Consider the following 19060-nt stretch of genomic DNA (forward strand, 5'->3'; position numbering starts at 1 on the left):
GCATTCCAGGCACCCTCCATCTCACTTATCAGTTCTATAAAGGAATGTAGTAGGAGTAACTGTGTAAGGCACATTAGACAAGCACTTTCAAAATCTCAGCCTAGGTCTCATACAAACACACAAACAATTCATGTTTCAGTTTGAAGCTCCTTCATTGCTAGATTGGCCACCTCCAACCAAAAACAATAGTTGTGTTTCTTTATCCACAGATACCTCCCATTGTGATTCACAGGGAAAAGAAAATCGATTCGGCTTATCACCTCAAGTGTTAATCTCTAACTGGGTCCTTTGATCATCTGAGAAAGCAATAGTGTAGTTGTTAGCACATGGTTTGCAACGCCAGTGACCCAGGTTCAATTCCCACCAATGTACAAACTCCTTACATACATCGTCCCCGTGACCATGTGGGTGCTCCAGTTTCCACCCACATCCTTAAGTTGTTGGGTTACGGTCAGTGAGTTGGGATGTTACAGCAGAGCAACGCTACCTTGACGCCAGCAACCCAGGTTCAATTCTCGCTGCTGTCTGCAAATTTGTATGTTCTCCGTTACATGGGTTTCCTCCAGATGCTCCGGATTCTTCCCACATCCCCCCAAAAAAACACATGGAGCAGTAGGTTAATTGGTCACATGGGTGTAATTGGCCAGCTCAGGCTTGTTGGGCCACAAGAGCTTGTTACTGTTCTGTATGTCCAAATTAGCAAAAATAACAAATGTCAATCTTGTCAACAATGCCCACAAAGTGTATGGTCATTTACTTTGGCAGAAGGAACAAGGGCGTAGACCATTTTCTAAATAGGAAGCAAACTCAGAAACCCAAGGTGCAAAGGGACTTGGGAGTCCTTGTTCGGGATTCCCTACAAGTTAGCTTGCAAGTTGAGTAGATGGCGAGGAAGCCAAATGCAATGTTAGCATTCATTTCAAAAGAACCATAATATAAAAGTAAGGATGTATTGCTGAGGATCCACAAGGCATTTGTCAGGTCACATGTGGAATACCACGAGCAGCCTTGGACCCCATATCTCTAAGAAAGGATGTGCTGGCATTGGAGTCGAGAAGATGTTCACGAGAATGATCCAGGGAATGAAAGGGTTAATGTATGAGGGCACTTGATGTTTCTGGGGCTGGAGTTTAGAAGAATGGGGTCATGGGGTGGTGGTGGTGGGGGGGTGATCTCATTGAAACCTATTGAAAATTGAAAGCCCTAGATACAGTTGATGTGGAGAGAATTTTTTTTAATATAGTGGGTGGGGAGAGTCTAATACCAGGGGGCACAGCCTCAGAACAGAGGGACATCCATTTAGAACAGAAGTGAGAAGTTTCTTTAGCCAGATGGTGGTGAATCTGTGAAATTCATTGCCATAGACCACTGTGCAGGCCAAGTCATTGGGTATATTTAAAGCAGAGGTTGAAGGTTCTTGATTAATCAAGGTGTCAAAGGTTATGGGGTTAAAACAAGAGAATGTGGTAGAGGGATAGCAAATCCATCAGGGAATGGTGGAGCACACTCGATGGGCTGAATGGCCTAATTGTGCTCCCATGTCTTAATGGTGATTAAAGAAACAAAGTCACTGTGGTAGAGGATTTGAATGCTTTTCTGTTCAAACAGAATAAACACAGACCAAGAGCTTAACTCCTCTCCCTTTTATTTATAAGGTTTAAAATGTACACAAATAACAACCATATTAAATTGCATTGTAAATAATGTTAAATAGTAATCAGGAATAGAGAACTGTACATTAGACATCGAGACAGTAGGCCAGAGAGCACTTTTCTTTAAAAAAAAACATCGGGTGGTGCGAGGGTATGTCAAACCATTCTACATTTCAGCCAAGTTCACATTTTGGTGTTTCCCCAAGACTGGGTAGACTCAACCCCCATGGGGAAGCCAAAAAAATTACTGCCGGTAACACAAATTGTCAAACTAACAACGTTACAGGACGTTTACATGAGTTCCTTTATTGCAGATATTGTATTATACCCAGAGTTTAAAAACTGGTATGCTCCCCTCAAACAGTTAAGTCATTCTGTATTACCGATGAAGTGTATTGCTCCATTTCAAATTACAAACAGGATTTCTAGTCTTGCTTGGCACCTAACTAGTCAGGCTGTGTCAGATCAGGCAGGAACAATCACATGCTGCAAATGGGCTCAAGTTTGGGGAGTGATTGTAAATGAACCAAGCAAGAAGTCTTGAAGTCACTACTCATTAATTCTCTTAATGTCTTGCCAATAGCCAAAGTACAGACACGTATACACACACATTCAGAAGACAATTTGCAATAAATACATACACAACATGGACTTGTTTTGCCATTACTCTCCTCTTACTTGGACCAATACAGGCACCATGCCTGGTGTTAATCGTCAGTAACACAAACAGCAAGAAAGCTGCCTTGCAAAAACTGGATCCAGGTGTCAATGCCATTTTAATCTTCAAGATACCAGAGCACAGGACTGCTTTTCTGAGGGAAGCAGTTAATGTCTAGTGGTAGCAGAACTTGGCAAAGACAGATTGGAGTTGTTTGACCTTTGTCAGATCTGAATTTGGATACAAGATTCAGTAAGAAAGCTTTAAACAAAAAAAAACACTCATTAACCGGTCCACCAGAGAGAACATCCCCTGAAATCTGGTTGGATTTAACACTGCTCCTTCAGAGTGAAGGGACAAAAATTCAGAATGTACTGGAGACTGAATTTAGTTATAGTCCACCAATAAGTGAACGTATATAGGGAGAATCCCCAGCCAACCACCCGCACTCTGTGCACAAATTAAAACTATGTTACACTGTTCAACATCAGTACTAAGAAGCAACAGTTTTCACTTTACAATCAAAAATTTACTATTTACACAAATACAAAAAAAATCTCAAAAAAGTTATTCATGAAATACCAATGTTAAAAAAAATACACAGGGAAATAACTTAATGTGTATTAAATACAAAACCATATCATTCAAGGGGGCTGTTAGCATCAGTGAAGAGTTAACCTAACAGAGTTTACAGGACTGAAGAAAATGCCTTTTGATTATATGTTTGAGAAGAGGAGGCAATGGGCTGCCAAACAGTAGGGGCAAGAATAGCAGTTGAGAATGTTGAGACTAATCTATATTTTTTTGCTTTCATATTGCAAGCATCGGACTTGCCCCCTCCAAACTAAACTTGTCTAATCTTTTCTTTTCCCTGAGCTCCTTTTGTGGATGTACCCCACCAGTCAAATTCGCACCTCAGACCCTGGGTTGGCAAAAGCCAAATAACTTTGGTGTTGGGCAACTTGGGTGAGGTTGCAGAACATGGGAGAAACAAAAATGAAAAAGCACACCAACCTGTAAACAAAGATGCAATCGTATTGATTTTTGTTTTTGCTTAGTGTAGATTGCTTTAAAATGTGGCTGGGTATAAAAGAGGACCCTGCTAAGTTTTGATGGACTTTACTGCAAAAATAGGTCAAAAGGAGGTCATTTTTTTCCATTATCTGCCCAACCCAAATAGACGCTTTTTGATTTCAAGCAAGCATGTTCAGATAGCACACAACGTTTGCCACTTTCAACTTTGCTTGCCTGCAGATAAACCCAGAGCTTTGACACAAGTTATTAAGGGAGGGGAACGTGAGCTAGCCAAAGGCTTCCACAAGAAAATGGTGGCAGTCCATCTCTACAGACAGAGAGGTGCTGGTGGCCAGAATCAGACAGTATTAGAAAATGCCTTTTGGGGTTCTGGCTGCCAAACTCACAAGGATTTCACAGAACACTAAGAAAGCACGCACAAAGTGGTTATTGACACACTTATACCTGGACTGGAAAACTGGAGTAAATGACTGCATTTTTCCCTAAATTTCACCATGCCAAAGCTGTCGAACAGAAGCATGATGCATTCCTTTGAATAAGATCAGGTAAGTAAAGACCCCTCAACTGCATCAAAGAGAACTTACTTTTGTGAATTTTGGCAGGTTTCCTTGTTTCCTTCTCCTCACTCATCACTGCACTCCACCTTCTGCTGAAACTGGTCTTTATATTTACTTATTAGTACCGTGCAGGCAACTGTTTAAAAACGATCTTCAGCCACACTTTCAAACGGTTAGTGTCCGTAGGAAATGGCTGTCAAAGCTGAGAAGCCATTTTAAAAAAGGACTCATCCACTATCTTTTGGGGGGAGGGGGGCAAAAAAGGCACAAGTTCCAAGAGTGAGCCATTTATGCGACGTTGGCAACAAACATGGGAGTGGCAAGTGAGATTTAAGCAGTCAAGGCTACATTTACAGCTCCACCAACAGATTCCCAGATGACTTTTAGTGATGTGAAGCGACTTTGCCCTTGCAGGTTTTTTTTTGCTTAGTGGTGCCCTTGGGCAGTTGAGTGTCTAGTTCTACAGTTATGAAGGACTGGCAGGATAAGAGAAAAGGCTCGCCAGTTTGTTTTGAATATGTATTTCAGATAGTCTGTCATAGTCAGATTCACCCAACAGTAATGCAGACATCATGTGTGGGGTCAAAAAGACACTTGAAGAGAGAAAAAAAAATCAACTCCCAGCTGGCTCTCTTTCTAAAACACTGCTACACAAAGCTTTTGTAACCTCTAAAATCATCAATGAGGGGAATAAAAGAGGGGCTTGAGGGGGCATGGGGAAGAACAGGGCACTGATGCTTTATATCTGGATTAGTAAGTCTCATGTCCCTCACACCTCTGATCCTTTCTAGAAGGAAAGACAACAGAACACTTTAAAAAATGAATGAAAAAAATAAATCCATACTTTTTCAGAAATTAGCCCAATGCAGTCCCAAGTCACTGGTCTTGGCAACACACAAATACAAGATATAGTTGACATGAAAAGGACAAGCAGCTCTGATTTAACAAACCCATTTTAATGAGTGTTTGATGAGTAAGAGATTTTTCTTTCCCCTTTTGTGCACCAAGTGCTGCTTAAAAAAAAATCACAACTGATTTTATATATAATTTTAAAAATATTAAGTTTTATCACCCTGGATACAGATTAAAAAAAACTAAGTTTCAATACTTACAAGGAGTGACAGAGTGAATATTATTCAGAGGGAAGGTTCTTTCTGGAAAGGAGGTCCTAAAAGAAATGCATTATTTACAGGAACCTACAAATGTAACTTGTAAATGAAAGGGGTTGGGGTAAACCCAAATTTTACTGACATCATGCCACACAATGAAGTCTATTGCAGCCAACAATTGCATTGAGTGCTAGGTTCACCCATTTAAATTCAGCTGCTCTAGGAATGCCCATTTTCCTTTTAAGAACTATTATGAGCATACTTGGCATTTCAGAAATCAGGACTACTGTAGGTTACAAAAGATTTTTTTTCCAAATCTGTGTTTTCCTCTTCCTCTCACCTTTAATAAAGTCTTGGGAAGCCATCACACCGTCAGCAGAAAGATGGAGAAGGCAGGACAATGGTATCTGGCCACCATTATAAGAAGGGCAAGCTCGAAGCCCTTGACTACTTGTAGACTGGAGGCCAAGCTTCCTTTTGCAGGGGTGGAAGGGCCAGTCAAGGTGAAATCCGGGGTTTTCTTCTGGATAAAGAAAACTCCAAACAAACAGGGGGGGAGAAAATAAAACTGTATATAGTAAATCTGAGGTGATTGACAAGATAATTGCAAGTATGTTCAAACTGAAATTGAAGTCCTGCATTCCCAATTCTCACACAAGTAAAATACTGGGTCAAGAGCCTTGTTCCAATATCCTCCCTGAAAATTTGTTTGCAGTGGTCAGTGTTGGAAAAGTTGTCCTATCATTGGCAAAAGTCAGCGAAGGAACCTGGGAGGAAAAAAGAGATCACCATTAGGGACAGAGCAACACTACACAGAAACACGGTTTTAAGGCCCAAACACGTGTCTGCTAACCAATCTGGTCCACTGAGCCAGTGCCATTTGTCTATACTTGGCACATACCCTCTACGCCTTCTCTGTCCACGTACCTGTTTAAAGCTGCAATTGTACCTGCCTCTACCACTTTCTCTGGCAACGTGCGTGAAAAAGCTACCTCAGGTCCCTTTTATTTTCATTTTAAAATCTTTTTATTAATTATTATTGAAGATCAACAAAAAAAGATACATTAAGTCAATATGTCATTATGTACAATGAAGAATTAAATTAGCAAATAACTGATTAACAAAGCTAAACAATATATCAATAATAAAAAGAAATAAAGTGTTAAGAATATTTTGTTTGAAAGAAAAAGGAAGGAAAAAAAAAGAACCCCTACTAACTAACTAAGAAAAAAACCCCTACTAACTGGAAAAAACCGAGAAAAAAAAACCATTGGGAGCACAACCCCAGAGCTATATATCATACAAGCTTCCATAGAAGAAAATCATCAATCCGCCAACTGAAATTCATTTAAAGAAAAATCGGAAGGAAACCATATTAATTAACTCAAATCAGATGATAGTAGCGGGCAAATGAACCCCACCTTTCCTCAAAATCAAATCGAGGATCAAAAGTTCGACTTCTGATTTTCTCCAAACTAAGACATAGCATCACCTGAGAAAACCATTGTATCAAAGTAGGTCCCTTTTAAATTGCTCCCCCCTCGAGTCCTCTAGTGTTAAACTTCCCCTTTCTGGGGAGAAAGGATATTATCCATGTCCCCCATGAGTTTAGACTCTGCAAGGTCATTCCTCAGCCTCTTGCACTCCAGAGGGGGGAAAAAAATCTCAAAGGTGCAACACAACAATCATCTGGAAGCGACATTTTAGTTCACAAACCGAGAACCCTTGAACTGCACTTGTTGGCCAAGTATCAGTATAGAAATGGCAACTGCATACAGTGAATGTACAACTCCAACATACACTCAGTGGCCACTATATTAGCCACCTCCTGTACCTAATAAACTGGCCATTGAGTGTATATATTCGTGGTCTTCTGCTGCCGTAGCCCATCCACTTCAAGGTTCAACGTGTTACGTTCTGAGATGCTCTTCTGCACACCACTGATGCAACGTGATCATTTTGAGTTAGTCACCTTCCTGTCAGCTTGAATCAGTTTGGCCATTCTCCTCTGACCTTTCTCATTAACAAGGAAATTTTGCCCACAGAAAACTTACCAGACTTTTGTTTCTCTCACCATTCTCTGTAAACTCTGGAGACTGCTGTGCATGAAAATCCCAGTTTGCAATACTCAAACCACCCTGTCTGACACCAACAATCATTCCATGGTCAAAGTCACTTAGATCACTCTTGAGATATTTAGATATCTATTGAGATATTTGGTCTGAACAACAACTGAACCTCTTGACCATGTTTTTATGTGTTGAGTTGCTGCCACATGATTGGCTGATTAGATACTTGCATTAAGGTTTACACGTGTACCTAATAAAGTAGCCACCAAGTGTAGATCTGCCCATCTTAGAACATAGAACAGTACAGCACATTACAGGCCCTTCGGCCCACAATGTTGTGCCGACCCTCAAACCCTGCCTCCCATATAACCCCCCACCTTAAATTCCTCCATATACCTGTCTAGTAGTCTCTTAAACTTCACTGGTGTATCTGCCTCCACCACTGACTCAGGCAGTGCATTCCACACACCAACCACTCTGAGTGAGAACCCTTCCTCTAATATCCCCCTTGAACTTCCCTCCCCTTATCTTAAAGCCATGTCCTCTTGTACTGAGCAGTGGTGCCCTGGGGAAGAGGCGCTGGCTGTCTACTCAGTCTATTCCTCTTAATATCTTGTACACCTCTATCATGTCTCCTCTTATCCTCCTTCTCTCCAAAGAGTAAAGCCCTAGCTCCCATAATCTCTGATCATAATCCATACTCTCTAAACCAGGCAGCATCCTGGTAAATCTCCTCTGTACCCTTTCCAATGCTTCCACATCCTTCCTATAGTGAGGCGACCAGAACTGGACACAGTACTCCAAGTGTGGCCTAATTAGAGTTTTATAGAGCTGAATCATTACATCGCGTCTCTTAAACTCTATCCCTTGACTTATGAAAGCTAACACCCCATAAGCTTTCTTAACTACCCTATCTACCTGTGAGGCAACTTTCAGGGATCTGTGGACATGTACCCCCAGATCTCTCTGCTCCTCCACACTACCAAGTATCCTGCCATTTACTTTGTACTCTGCCTTGGAGTTTGTCCTTCCAAAGTATACCACCTCACACTTCTCCAGGTTGAACTCCATCTTGGTCTTGGTCTCTGCTGTTCCACTGACTAACCACAATAATTTCCATCTACACTAAACGGAGGGAAAATCCCACAAAAACTTGCGGGGGAAATTATGGAACCAAGCTCAGCTTGTTGCACTTAAGTACACTGTATAGATCTGAACAGTTACACACACCAGTCCCACAGGACTTTTGGAAAATGTGGTGCTTATGCTGCACAAGTGCAGTTGCACCTCAGGAAGCAGCTGTGATTAATATCTGGTTTCTGTCCTAGATTGCAAATTGCATGCTGCAGCCGGAAGGATCAAGTTAAACACTTGACAGCGTGGGTAGCATTGCAGTGAATAATTTGCAAAGTGGAGTCATTGCTGCTTTATTATCAGAAGCCCTAGATTGCAAGGTTTGGGAGTGTTTGCTCCCCGACACAGTCTCTCCAGTGTGCAACATGCATTTCTCTCTGGGTGTCGGACCTTCTGTTATCACTGACGGATTAAATTATTCCTTTGGCAAATTTTCAAAATTTGTTCTTTCTTCAAGGCGTTTGGATAAAAGGTCAGAGGTTCAATGCATCCTTTGGAGCGATTAGAGATTGAGAATTTAAAAAGCATACTCAACTCCTCCCAGTGCTAACCAACCAGCATCTGCTGAGCCAAAGAGCGAATGTACAAATGTAAGTAACAGTCACTAATTCTGTTCAATGGCAACGAGGAACATACACTCAACAGAGGCGAAAGCCAATAATCTTAAGGTCACCTCATCAAGTGGAGAGCTTGTACCTGAAGTCAGGGGTACATCAAGCTGATAGTTTGCTGTTTGACAAATCGTTTACTCCACATTGGAAGAAATGTGTCAGTGCACTCCCCCCACAGAAAGAGGATTTGTTAGCGTATGAAGGGCAATGAAGAGGTACAGAACATGGTTACATGCCAAAGGAGAGACGTCTGCATAAAGACACCCCAAAATCCTAAAGTGTACAGCTTGGCAATGGCAGTATGTAGCACATAAACATCCCAGTATGTCTTAATTAGTAATGTACTGTGTAACTAGCATCTACAGCTCCACAAACCTACTAACCTGCGATTATGCCAAATGGAAACCTCTTCCACCCCAGTTCATCGAGCTGTGAACATACCACCAGTGCTTACTTTAGATTAAAAAGACACTTGCTTAGAAATTCACTGGAATGCTAAAACAAGCACTACAAAGTTTGGAGGGGGTTAAGTTGGAATGGTGAATGCATTCCAAGAGCCACTTACCTGCTCCTCTAAGGATATTAGTCACTTTGCCAGATGTTCAAAGGGCATGCTGGTCTACCAAAAAGATAATGGTCAGCATCACTATCGTTCCATCACAAACCAAGAGAGCTCATCCATTTAATTCAAAACAAGTGATATTAATTCTGCTAACATTATCACACTAGACCAGGGAGCCCACCTCCTTTTGTTCTTAACACAACCAGCCCCCGCAAGGTAAAACAATAAACACTTGACAACACAATGATCAACTTCATTCCCCATATACATGCATTCGGAATTTGCTATGGTGTGCTGGTGTGATACACAACAAAAAACAACATTCAACAATGATAAAGAATTATATAAAAATTAAAATTAGTAATTTAGGCATGGGTATGGAATAAAATTTGCATAAGTACATAAACACCAGCATGTATTTACACTGTAAGCAGCGTTATAAAAAGTATCTACAGTGCATTGCAGTGACTGGGGTAATAGAGAGGGGGGTATGTGGTTACTAGAATGACTGACCAGATTAATTGACCCAATTTTGTTTTAATAGTCCTACAGCACTTCCAGCAGGGAGCTTTAGGAAAAGGTAGTTTTGCAGTCTGGGTAATGTCCACAATAATTATTCCTGCCCTCTTCTTTGTCCTGGACACATACAAGTCTACTAGACTTCAGGAACAGGCTAGTGTACATACAAGGGAACTCTCTTGTGGGCTTGTATTAGAACTAGTCTGGGTTCTAGTTTGCTAAGTCATTGCAACTTTCACCAATGTATGTGAAACTTTGCCAACATTCAAAGAATTCTGTTCTCCACCCTAAAGCTTGTGATACTCAGCCTCCAGAGAGCTCAAGACTGAGTTCTGCTAGAAGTCAAACACTAAAAGATGATGTAGTGATCAATAAGCAGAGGAACAGAGAGAACAAAAGCTGGGTAAATGCCCCTAACTACTGCCTAATGAATTATGCTGTGGAGGACCTGTTCTTGACAATGGACAAGCAGTAGCTGAACACCCTTGTCAGGATAGAAGTACTAGACAGAGTCTGGGTGATGACTGAAGGGTTGGTGCCAAAGAAATAATGCATATTTTGGTGAGGAGGAAGCAGTAAAGAGGAACCAAAGGCCTTTCCTGCATGAACAACAATCTTTGTATTATGAAGCCTGTTCCCTCCTTTGCTGCAACATTACCCATCGCCACCAGAGGCTCTCGGAGAGTTGTGAGACTGGCAGGCTGGGTGTTTTAATGTTTTGAGGAATTCACGCCTGACATGTTATCTACGCTATCAAATGTTTACCTGTTCTCTGCTCTCCCTGACAAAGGGAATACTGCATTAACAAAAATCAGAGGATTAAAGAGAAAACCCTGTTCATGAACAAGTTTTACACACAAAACTCAGTAGATCAGGCAGCATCTATGGAGAGAACTCTTATTCCTTTGCCAGACCTACTGAGTTCCTCCAACAACTTGTATGTGTTAGTGGCTTTCTAACATCTGCAGAACCTCGCGTTTCTGGTGACTCAGATGGCCAAAAGCTCAGTAGTTATATTATTGGCTCTACAGTGGATAGTGGGATAGTTCAAACACTCTGAAGATGTGCCCTTACATGGTTTAACACTAACACACACAGACCCCTGTAAAAAAAAATTGTGAACCCTTTGCAATTACCTGATTTTCTGCATTAATTACTCATAAAATGTGGTCTGATCTTCATCTAAGTAACAATAGACAAACAATCTGCCTAAACTAGTAACACACAAACAATGGTACTTTTCATGCCTTTATTGAACACATTGTTGAATCATTCACAGAAGAGGTATGTGAACCCTTGCATTTAATAACTGGTAGAACCTCCTTTAGCAACAATAACCTCTACCAAACGTTTCCTGTAGCTACTGATAAGACTTGCACAATGGTGAGAAGGAATTTTAGACCATTCCCCCAAACAAAACTTTTAGTTCATCAATATTTCTGGGATACTATGCATGAACAGCTGTGCTCAGGTTATGCCACAGCATCTCAATTGGATTAAAGTCTAGACTCTGACTTGGCCATTCCAAAACATTAATTTTCTTCTTTTTAAATAATTCTGTTGTTGATTTCCTCATGTTTCAGTCATTGTGTTGTTGCATCACCAAACTTTTCTTAAAGTTTCAGATGACAGACCACTACCCTGTAAATTGCCTTGATACAATTTTGAATTCATTGTTTCCTCAACAATTGCAAACTGTCCAGGCCCTGAGGCAGCAAAGCAGCCCCAAACCATGATGCTCCTTCTACCATACTTCACAGTTGGGATGAGGTTTTGCTGTTGCTGTGCAGTGCTCTCCCACCCCCAAACATAACGGACTGCATTTCTGCCAAAAAGTTCAATTTTTGACTCATCTGTCCACAGAACATAGTCCCAGAAGCATTGTGGAACATCCAGGTGGTCTTTTGCAAACTTAAAACATGCAGCAATGTTTTTTTGGAGAATAGTGGATTCCTCCATGGTGTCCTTCCATGAACACCATTCTTGTTCAATGTTTTTCTTATAGTGGACACATGAACAGAGACTTCAGCAAATTCTAGAGATTTGTGCAGGTCTTTTGCTGTTACCCTTGGGTTCTTTTTCACTTCCTTCAGCATTGCACATTGTGCTCTTGCTGTGATCTTTGCAGGATGCCCACTCCTTGTGAGAGTAGCAACAGTACTGAATTTCCTCCATTTGTAGATAATTTCTCTTACTGTGCTCTGATGAACACTCAGGTCTCTGGAAATCCTTTTATAGCCTTTTCCAGCTTCACGCATCTCTACAATTCTTCTTCTAAAGTTCTCTGAAAGCTGTTTTAAATGAGGCATGGCTCACTTAAACAGATCTTTCTTGAGAAGAGCAGGCTCTGTCAGTAACCTGACTTTGTGTGTCTTTATTTTTAAAATAGGGAGGGCACTTCAAAAGCCCACACCTCCAATCTTATCTCATTGATTGGAACACCTGACTCAAAACCACTTTTGCAGAAGGCATTACCCCAGAGGTTCACATGCTTTATTGAACCTAGAATAGGATTATTTAAATGGTGTACTCAGTATTAATAAGAAGTACAATTGTTTGTATGTTAGCTTAGATTGTACTTGTCTATTATTATGACTTGGATAGGATTAAACCACATTTTATGAGTAATTATTGCAGAAAATCAGGAAGTGCAAAGAGCTCACAAACTTTTTTTGGGTAAACCATCTTGAATCTTGAGTGCCTGGATCACTTTGTTGGGGCAGTGGAGGCAGATACATTAGGGCTTTTAAGAAACTCTTAGGCACCTGAACGATCGAAAAGTGGAGAGGGAAGGGTTAGATTAATTTTAGAGTAGGTTAAAGGGTAGGTTTTGGCCTGAAGGACTGTAATGTTCTATGTTTAAATGCTAAAGGCAGAAGCTAATTCAAAGGGACACTGGCATGAATCCAGAGACAGACAGAATGCCAACTAGTTTCTCATAGAAAGGGGAGCACTTACGGCATTAGATCACTCAACCATTCATGGTCATTAAAGCAGCTGAATAAATTCACTTACAAACTGATCAAAGAGTCAGAATGCCACTGTGGTATTCTGACTAGTAACCCAACGAAATCAAAACCACTTCACTGCAGTGTAAAGTTGCCAAGCTCCCATGTAATCTTCAATCTCACAATGAACCAGGTGGGTGGTAAAGTACGGAGAATGAGAGAGGAAGCCAGTCTCCCCCACCTGGCTTCAGCACCTAGTCGGTGAAACCAGACGTACGCCGAAACTGTGAGCTCGTGTGGGAAGCGAAGTGCATACCTGCGATACCGAAATGCGTGACACATCCTGCCGTGCTGTAAGGTCTGAGGACGAAACGTTGGCTGGAGCACCTCTATGCAGCCTCATGCTAACCTTGCGCTCTCGTTCGGCTCGGGATATGGGCCTTGGTGAGGTATTTGCTGCAACGATAAGAGGGCTTTTTGTTAAGATGCATACTCCACATACCTTTACACTGATAATAAGCAGATGGGGGGGTGGAGGTCTTGGCTGCGATTGCTGGTTCATGGGCACTAGTTATAATCTCTATAAAACCATTTCACAATTACGTATATGCCTTGGAAACCTTACAAACCTTAGAAATACCAAAGGCGTGAACTCTCTAGAAGCACGGTCTAATCTATTTAACAAAGGTTTACTGTGCCCTCAGCTCCTCGAAGCTGCATTCTGCTGAGCTACCACATCGCACGTACACAACGCCTCTAAAGTACACGTGAAATATGATGTGAAATTTGTTTTTGCAGCAGCAACATATAATAACTCTCATACACACCTAGCCAAACAAATTAGAAAAACCAGAAGTAGTGTTCATGGATTCACTGTCTATTCAGAAATCTGATGGTGAAGCAGCAGCAGCTCCTGAGTGTGTGTCTACAGGCTCCTGTATTGCCTCCTTGATGGTAGCAATGAGAAGAGGGCATGTTGTTTTGAAGGTGTCTCTGATGGTAGGGTGGCTCCTTCCCAGCTGACTGAGTTTGCAACTTTCTACAGTTTTCCCCCCAATCCTGTGCAACGGACTTCACTGAGCTCCGAGGTATATTTGCTGCCTTTACCCTTGTACCCTTCCCCGGATGTGTTTCTCTATTATCATTTCCCCGACTACCTTGAATGCTCTTTTGTCTTCATTTTTGTTTGTTGAAAATGCTTTTGAAAACCATACTTTTGGACAAGAGTCAAAAAGACGCAGATAATTTATTCTTATGAATTTGTTGAAAATGTGATCCTCCAATTTTCTACGTCAATATATCTGGGTGAGTTGGTGAGGTGAAGTACAGTGTTGCATCTGAGGAAAGTCAGAGTAGTAATTACAAAGAGGGTGAATACTTCTTCAGCTTCACAACTTGTTTTTTTTTAAATTTTTTGTATACTGTTGACATGTTTTAGAGTTTTTCTTTTGAGTTAACATGATGCACTATGTTTTATTTGAGATCAAAAATCCTACTTCGATATATTTTAAATTTAGGAAATGAGACAGTAAAATGTGAAAATAGTTGTGGAGGCTCTATGTGCAACAAGTTGCTGAAGACAATGGTTGAGCCAGGTACAGTAACAACTAAAAGAAATTTAGACAGGTAGATGGATAGGAAGGGTTTAGAGGGAGGGGTCAAAATCAGCCAAATGGGACTAGCTGAGACAGTCTCTCAGTTGAATCAAAGGCCCTGGTACCTTGCCATGTTGCTCTACAAGTGTGGCAGTAAGGCACTCACTAAAACTGAAATCAATGACACGAGGAGGAAAAACAAACCTCCATTCACACTGACAAAGGCAAGATTGTGAGCCCCGTGACATGACTGCAGGAGTTGCTCAGGTCAACGACCAATGCCCAACTGCTTCAGCGATAACCTTGCTTCTACCAGGAGGTCAGATCAGAGCAGGAGTATTTGCTGACAACTGTGCAATGTTATCAGCGAAGGAGCCAGACCTCGATAACAACCAGGCATGGAGCAAGAAACAATTGAGGTACTGTAGTCAGGGGGATGAAAGGAACGGTTGATGTTTTGGGTCTAGACCCCGCATCAGGACTGAGAATAGAGAGAAAATGGCTAATGTGAGGAGGAGCAGGGGGAAAGCGAGACAAGAGGGAGAGTCTAACCTTCTTCTATTGACTGAGTGACAATGCCATCAATTAGCTTTCCACCACAGGTAAAAATCCTCAGCATCACATCCTCTGACGCCTTGGTTCTGGACCTTGTATCCAAGGAAGGACGTGCTGGCATTGCAGAGGATCCAGGGGATGTTAACAAGGATAATCCCAGGAATGAAAGGGTTAATGTATGAGGAGCGTTTGATGGCTCTGGCCCTGCACTCGCTGGAGTTTATAAGAATTTGGGTGGGGGGAGGGGGGGGGTAAATCGCATTGAAACGTAGTGAGTATTGAAAAGCCTAGATAAAGTGCATGTGAACAGGATGTTTCCTATGGTGGGGGAATTTAGGACCAGAGGACACAGCCTCAGAATTGAGGGACGTCACTTTAGAAAAGAGATGAGGGAGAAAGCAGGAGAATTGGGTTGAGAGGCAAAATAAATCTGCTTTAATTGAACGGTGGGGCAGACCGGATGGGCTGAAGGGCCTGTACCGTCCTGGTTTTATTTTCCTAACATTCCCAGTGCTTGAAGTAGGACACAATTGTCATCAAGAAAAAGGACGATGGGTGAAAGCTGGAACACAACGAAGCATTTTGGGTAATTAGGTTATAGAAAAGGGAGAACAATCAGGGCAAATGGATTAGTGAAGGATAAAGCTTTCACCAAGTGACCTGATAGAGAATGGATGGAAGCTACAGCAAGAGCTTTTTTTCTATTTGTCCAGCTTCTCTTCGCATTAGGGTTAGGGTTAGGTATTTCTTTGTTCTACTGTGCATACCTGCAAGAAAATGAATCTCAGGGTAGTATTTGGTTACATATACGCACTTTGATAATTAATTTACTTTGAACTTTTGAAGAGTATTGCCACACAACACACATAAAATGCTGGAGGAACTCAGCAGGCCAGGCAGCATTTGTGGAGGGGGAACAAGCAGTGGATATTTCAGGTCAAGACCCCTGACCAGGACTGGAAAGGAAGGGGAAAGACCAGCGTAATGCTGATCAGATTCGTTAATGCAAGCTCAGAACAAAAGGAGGAACCAGAGATTGAGAGAAGAACCAAAACCGGATCATTGGTTGCACAAAGCCAAGCCTTCAGAGGTCAGAAGCTACATCTGCTTCTACTGAGGAGAGAAAAAAAATAATCAAATAATGTACTCCAGAAGAAATCGTAAAAATTTGTACATGTTTACTGTTGGCAAGCTTCCAAAGCACACAAGTATTTTATATACACTGCAGAACGAGGGCAAGATATTTTTGGTCATGTTTGTCAGCTAGAAGTTACGTTTCAGATTGTCTTGAGACACTAGAGCAGCCACAGAGTGTGGATGCAATGTTGTCACTAGTGGAGTACAGGCAAACTTCTCTGAGGATCATCACCTTGTTGTGGTATAGAGGCCTGTGAGTTCATGAGATCCCGAGACCAAAGCCGCCTGGAGCTCCTGGTAGGGTCACCCTGGCAGTGAGGTCAAGGGCGAGGTTCCAGACAAAGAGCGATCCAACCACAACCAGAACCGTGGAGCTGGCGAAAAATGACGACACATCACAACGGCAGTGAAGTGCGCACAGTCGCCTCGCATTCCTGACCCTGACCCTGATCTGTCAAGGATCACGAGGTGGCCGCCTGTGCATCAGCCTCCCCTTGTTCAACAAAGTCACGCACAGTCGTTCTTCATTAAGGGATTAACCCCTTGGAGAACGTCATACTCAACTCAAGTGATGATACTATTACCTGCTGATGAAGCTAGGATTTAAATAGCAGAAGAAAAGTTTTTTTTTTGCAATTCACTTTTGGTAATAAGGATTGGTTTTAATATGGAAGAGTGGCACTGATTTTTGAATTGGATAAAGAGCCTGCTTCCTCTTGGTGGATCAGGAGGACCATTCAATACTGTACCAAAGAGTCAGCCTGCAGTACAATAGATAGTCCTGCTGTATTGCACACTTTGGCTACAATGCCATCGATGGATTACACAGCACACCTGCATTATGTAGGTCACGCTTGTAACAGAGTGATTAGGAATTTTACCTCGAAAGCAAATGCAGCCTGCTTTGCTTTAACACACCTTTATATAGCTTGAAGTTTCTTAGGAATGTAGCTATCAAGTTAAAGCAGAGTAACACATTACAAACTCTGCAGAACATCATGTTAAACAGGCAAGCAAAATTTAGCTAGCTCCTTCTTGCACTCTCCAGCCAGACCCACAAAGCTCTTACCTTTCACATTGCAGCTAGCTCCCTTTAGATTTCTACAAGCAATCTGCTCATACACTGACCACAGTAGGACATTTCATAAAACCGAAAATCAGAGCCAAGACTTGAACCAGCAAGGTTAGGAAACATCTCCACCTGGTGGGAGAAGTTTGGAGCTTTTCCAGAAACAGCTACTGATACTGGATTAATGGCTAATGTCTTTATTAATGAATAAGAACATTAAAGGGATACATGAAAGGAAGTATGTGCAGAGAATCAGATCAAGGACCATACAAATGGCAGAACTGGGTTGAAGGGCTAAGACTTGACCTCGCACCGATGACTGGATATGGAGCTTGAGCATGCTCAGAGACAAATGAAGCGATAGCCAAACCCGAGGATAAAGAGCTGCAACTTTACTCTACCATGTGGGGCAAGATACCTACCAGACTGCTGGGCACGAGTGGCCTGTGTAGGGAGGACTGTGTCTTGTCCATTCCGTAACCGGTTGCCAACTGCACCGGCTCCTGTTCCGGGTGGGAGAGCTCGTGTTGCCGAGCTGCGCGTCTGCACCACGCGCTCTTCCCGCTCATGCTCTCTGCGTTCACGCTCACTTTCCTCTGGGGTACGACCTGCGCCCTGGAAAAAGAAAAAGGCCGTTGGCACTTCTTGCATGAAAATGCCATTTACTGAGTGAGTGAAAGAGAAAATGGGAGCAGGTTGGTCAGTTCTCAACCTTGATCATGGCTGACCATCCATTTCCATTCTGCTCCCACCTCGTCAATATCCCGTCATCAGTTAACATTAATAAACATCCACTTCCTCCTTGAAATGATTCGGTTTCTCCCTCTTTGTGGTAGAGATACCCACAGCTTCACCGCTCTCTGGGTGAAGAGATTTCTCCTGGTTTTAGTTCTCAATATCATTTCCCATATCCATAGTTGTGACCTCTGGCTCTTGACTCTCCAGCCATTTGCAATGTCCTCCAAACATAATATTGCTGGAAGAACTGCATCAGCTTTGATGACAACTCCTATTATTCTTCAAAATTTCAGTGACAATGAGCCTGATCTCTCCGCATCCATCAATTCTTCCACTCCTTCCACAGAAGCACTCCCCACCCCCCCCCACCGCCAGATAAAAGGAATTCTAAATTGCAGACAGAACTCCAGGTGGGTTCTCAGCAAGGCTCTGGACTCTAGCAGTGAGACATCTTTACCCCCAAACAGCTGAAGGGTCTCGGCTCGAAACGTCGACAGCGCTTCTCCCTATAGATGCTGCCTGGCCTGCTGTGTTCCACCAGCATTTTGTGTGTGTTGTTTCTTGAATGAAACACCATTTCCCTAAATGTGTGCTGCATCTGAACAGTTGGTTTAGGTGATGGGGACACTTCATTTCCTCAGTCTGTTTAAGATACTCCTTTACTTTCAGAACTAAAAAGGGACAATCACTCATTTATCCATGTTAAGCTGTCCCATTGAAGCCACTTTCCCAGCACTCACGGCTCTCATTCCCCAGAATTTAGAGATATTACATTGATTAGCTGCGGACCAAGCTCTGATCCCCATGAGATCCACGTGGAACATAGCCACTTATTCCTGCTTCCCTTATCCCATCTTCAAATGGCTCTCAAATCTCCCTGCGTATTACACCTACTCCCATGTGCCGTGGAGATGGAGGGAAATGGAGAGTTGGCAAGCTGCGTTCAGACCCTTTATCTAAACTGAAAGAAAGGAGGGGAAAGGAAGGACTTGCTATTCTCCCTTATCTTCATAACACTAGTGGATTTGGCAATCCTGGCTTCCCGATCATAGTGGGAGGTGGACTTTGCAACAAAAACAAAATTACAATAAGGACAAAGATTCCATGACACT

The 19060-nt window shown here is 42.2% G+C and overlaps 1 protein-coding gene across 3 annotated transcripts in view; it reads right to left on the reverse strand.

Annotated features, from left to right (window-relative positions):
• Positions 1–1628: 1628 nt before the first annotated feature.
• The window catches only part of LOC140719127 (casein kinase I), a 61102-nt gene continuing 43670 nt past the window's right edge, over positions 1629–19060 (reverse strand). For 2 of the 3 annotated variants that reach the window (XM_073033521.1, XM_073033522.1), the window contains exons 8-11: positions 17633–17825; positions 13171–13310; positions 9391–9444; positions 1629–5778 (exon numbers count right to left, since the gene is read on the reverse strand). In XM_073033521.1, coding sequence (XP_072889622.1) covers positions 9412–9444; positions 13171–13310; positions 17633–17825 — 366 coding nt within the window. In that variant the 3' untranslated portion in view covers positions 1629–5778; positions 9391–9411. The remainder of the gene's footprint in view (positions 5779–9390; positions 9445–13170; positions 13311–17632; positions 17826–19060) is intronic. The other variant, XM_073033524.1, reaches the window with a different exon arrangement.

This window comes from Hemitrygon akajei, chromosome 31, assembly GCF_048418815.1.
Source record: "Hemitrygon akajei chromosome 31, sHemAka1.3, whole genome shotgun sequence".
Classification (NCBI taxonomy): Eukaryota; Metazoa; Chordata; class Chondrichthyes; order Myliobatiformes; family Dasyatidae; genus Hemitrygon; species Hemitrygon akajei.